This window comes from Geospiza fortis, unplaced genomic scaffold, assembly GCF_000277835.1.
Source record: "Geospiza fortis unplaced genomic scaffold, GeoFor_1.0 scaffold59, whole genome shotgun sequence".
In the NCBI taxonomy this organism is placed as follows: domain Eukaryota; kingdom Metazoa; phylum Chordata; class Aves; order Passeriformes; family Thraupidae; genus Geospiza; species Geospiza fortis.
In genome coordinates, this window is record NW_005054381.1 from 2,795,702 (window position 1) to 2,799,646 (window position 3,945).

Below are 3,945 nucleotides of genomic sequence, written 5' to 3' on the forward strand. Positions count from 1 at the left end.
GGACGCGGCCCCGCGGCGCTCGGGGCGGTTTCTGCCGTCACCTCCCGCGCACCCCCGGGGTGCTGCCGGGTGCCGGTTGCATGGATGGGGGATGCTGCAGTGGGTGTCCCCCCTGTCAGCGCAGGTGTCCTTCCACTGGGGCTACCAAACCGGTGATGGTCCCGTGACCTGTGAGTCTGACATTAGTTCGGGGTCTCTGCATCACAATGCAGCAAACCTGTCCCCGTGTCACCACAGAGTTCTTGCAGCCACCCCACTTTGTCCCCATCCCGAGGGACTTGGATACTCCTCATCCCTCCCCAGCTGTGTGGAAGTGCAGAGGGTCTGCACTGGGGAGAGAGATGCAGGGGTTGGGATGGGGGTGCTCTCAGGAATCCCCCAGGGATGCCGGTCCTGCTCAGCTCCTCAGTAAACACCAGTGAGCTAGTTTGCTCACCACAAGAATGTGTTGTGCCGGGGGTGACCAGCACCCGAAACCCCGGTGATTTGCCCCTTCCTCCGTCGTGAGTCAGGCGGTGGCAGCTGCCCCAGGCCGGCACGACACTGGGCACAGCCTGTACTTTGGGCAATTTGGGATGACAAAGTGGGGACGCCGCGTGTGGGGCTCTGATTGCAGGGTCGGGGGCTGTGGTGTGTCACTGTCCTGTCCCACCCCAGCTCTGCCCCAGTATCTCCTGTCCCATACACCTGCCTCGAGTACCCCACTCTTCCCCAGCCCCACAGCCCTACCTAGAATATCTTCCCTGTCCCATATCCCTATCCAGAGGTATCCCTCTCTCCCACCTCCCACTCCTATGTGGGTTATCTTCCCTGCCCCATGCCCTGCTATTGAGTATTCCCATTGTTCCACAGACCTGGGGGTATAGCCCTGCCCCTATTTCTGTGCCCCACAGCCCGGTCTGGGGTGCCAACCCCCCTTCCTTATACTCCAGCACTGTCTGGGATATAACCCTGCCCCAAAGCCCTGCTTGGGGCATCCCCACACCCTACAGCCCTGCCTGGGGTCCCCTCCTGGCCCAGAGCCCTGCCAGGAGAACCCCTGCCCACAGCCTCATGTGCACTGGGGGAGGGTGTGTATGTGTGCACCTGTACCACTGCCTGTTCACCTCTGCTCCTGTGTCAGTGTCTGTCTGTGAGTCCGTGTGTGTGTGTGTCTATGTGTCTGTGAGTCTGTGTGTGTCTGTGAATCTGTCAGTGAGTCTCGGTGTGTATCCGTCAGTCAATATGTCTGTGTGTCTGTCTGTCTCCATGTGTCTGTGTGTCTGAGTCTGTCGCTGTGTGTCTGTGTGTCTACGTGTCCATGTGTTTTTGTGTGCAGCTGCATGCCGGGGCGCTGCTGCCAGCAGAGGGTGTGTGTGTGTGTGGTGTGTGTGTGTGTGCCTGTACCTGTGTGTTTGTGGTGTCTGTGTGTGTGTGTGTTCACCTGTGCACCTCTGTGTGTGTGTGCCTGTACCTGTACCTGTCTGTGTGCCTGCGCCTGTGTCTCTGTGTGCCTGTACCTCTCTGTGTCTGTGTGCCTGCACCTGTGTGTCTGTGTGTGCCTGTAGTGTGTGTCTGCGTGTCTGTGTGTGTTCACGTGCGTGTGTGCACTCCCACACCCCGGGGCTGCGGGCACTCCCGTGCCTGCACACGTGGGGGCCCTCGGCAGCCCGGCCCCCCCTCTGCTGGCCGCTGGCAGCCCGGCCCTGTGGCAGCGCTGCCCCGTGGATACCCAGCCCGAGGTGGTCCCGAGGGCCGGGGCCCCCAGCGCCTCCAGCAAGGGCACAGAATCCTGGGGGCTGCTTGCATGGGCTGGGTCTGCCCTGGGTACCCCCAGCTGGCTGTGGGGATTTTTGGTGTCCTCGGGGGGGTGATCACAGTACAGTGGGGTGCAGAAGCTCACTCAGCCAAGTACAGGATATTTCTGGGATGCCGTGGGTTGGCAGAGGCTGCATATGGGGGTATTGGGGTGTCACAGTGTGGTAAAGGTCAGACATGGGGTGCTGCAGGGGGCTGGAAGTCAAGCTGGGTGGATATGGGGTGCTGGGGTGACATGGGGTGACAACAGCTGACCCAGATATATATTGGGTATCAGGGTGCTGCGGGGTGACCCTGCTGGCTATGGGGGTTCAGGGTGCTGCAGGGCAATAGAAGGTGACCCACCAGATACTGGGTATCAGAGCACTCTGTGGCACCCAAATACAACCCCTCTGGCTATGGGGTGTTGGGATACTCTGGAAGCACCCAACTCCAAGCCCTCTGGCTGTGGGATATCAAGGTACTGTATCCTGTACTGTACAGGGATACAGCCAGGCAGCTGCAGGGTTCCCCCCCACCCCAACTGCACGGCGCCAGCTGCCAGCATCCCACCGCGCTCTTGAGTAGTTAATAAGTTGTAGAGGAGATTTTTGGAGCAGGCAGGGAACAGGTAGGAGCAAGCCTGTGTCCAGCAACCACATTCCTGGGGGAGGGGGACTGGAAGCACTGGCACTACCCCCAGCATGCAAGGCTGGGGGGGGGAAACATCCACCCCACAGCCATGGGGCTGTTGCTGCCAGGTCTGAAGGGATTGCTCATGCCTTGGGATATTTTTCCCTTTGCCGGGTGCCAGCTCAGGTTGTCAGGGTGATGCTGCTGGGGTGGTTACGTGCATTATCTGCTTCCTTCAAGGTCACAAGACTTGTGCAGGATGAGTAAAGATATTTATCAGTCAGTCAGAGGATCTCTGACTGTGCTCCTGGCCCAGCAGGGTGGGAACAGGAGGGGCCAGGCTGAAGGGGTTCCTGCTGGGCCAGGAGCACCCACAGGTCCCCTGGAATGGTGACACAAACCTCATGGCATGGCGGAGGGGTTGCACTTTGCACAGTAATGCAAAGGTGCCCAACGCTCACCGAATCCCAGTTAAATGTGAGCACTGACAACACTACAGAAATCAACCAACCCTGACCTGCCACATTTCCTCCACGGGGGAAAGGTGAACCCTTGAGATTTCCAGGTCCACAGAAGGGGTTTGGTGGGAATGAGCATGGTGGTAGTGCTTCCTGATACCCATCGGCCGAAACCAGGCGATGGCTGTGGCAGGTGGCATTTCTCCTCCTCCCGCCCTTCTCTGGTTACCCGGCGCCATCTCTGCAAACAAAGGGGAGGGTGTGGGACACAGGTGACGGTGACGGAGGAGCAGAGAGGAGCGTCCAGCAGCCAGCACTGAAACCCCACCCCGGGGCCAGCCCATATAAATAGCACTGCGCACAGGTGTAAGCCGATCCCCCGGCTGCGAGCGGCGGCGGGTGGTGGCGACGGTCTCGGTCCGTGGGTTCTTCTCCGCCATCGCCTGGAGCGCGTCACTGAACCGTCCACCATGTCGATGGGGCTGGAGATCGGCGGCGTGGCCTTGTCCGTGCTGGGTTGGTTGTGCAGCATCATCTGCTGCGCGTTGCCCATGTGGAAGGTGTCGGCCTTCATCGGCAACAACATCGTGACGGCCCAGATCATCTGGGAAGGGCTGTGGATGAACTGCGTGGTGCAGAGCACAGGGCAGATGCAGTGCAAGGTCTACGACTCCATGCTGGCGCTCCCTCAGGACCTGCAAGCCGCCCGCGCCCTGCTGGTGGTGGCCATCATCTTGGCCGTCCTGGGCTTAATGGTGGCCATCGTGGGCGCCCAGTGCACCCGCTGCGTGGAGGACGAGAGCACCAAAGCCAAGATCACCATCGTCTCCGGCGTCATCTTCCTGCTCTCTGGTGTCTTGACCCTCATCCCTGTCTGCTGGTCGGCCAACACCATCATCCGGGATTTCTACAACCCGCTGGTGATCGAAGCGCAGAAGCGGGAGCTGGGCACCTCGCTCTACGTGGGCTGGGCGGCCTCCGCACTCCTGCTGCTGGGGGGAGGCCTGCTCTGCTGCTCCTGCCCCCCCAAAGACGACAGGTACCCCACAAGCAAGGTGGCCTACTCCGCCCCACGCTC

The 3,945-nt window shown here is 60.6% G+C and overlaps 1 protein-coding gene across 1 annotated transcript in view; it reads left to right on the plus strand.

Moving 5' to 3' along the window:
• Positions 1-3,246: 3,246 nt before the first annotated feature.
• The window catches only part of LOC115948353 (claudin-3-like), a 2,597-nt gene continuing 1,898 nt past the window's right edge, over positions 3,247-3,945 (plus strand). Inside the window, exon 1 of the mRNA XM_031060386.1 lies at positions 3,247-3,941. Coding sequence (XP_030916246.1) covers positions 3,338-3,941 — 604 coding nt within the window. The 5' untranslated portion in view covers positions 3,247-3,337. The remainder of the gene's footprint in view (positions 3,942-3,945) is intronic.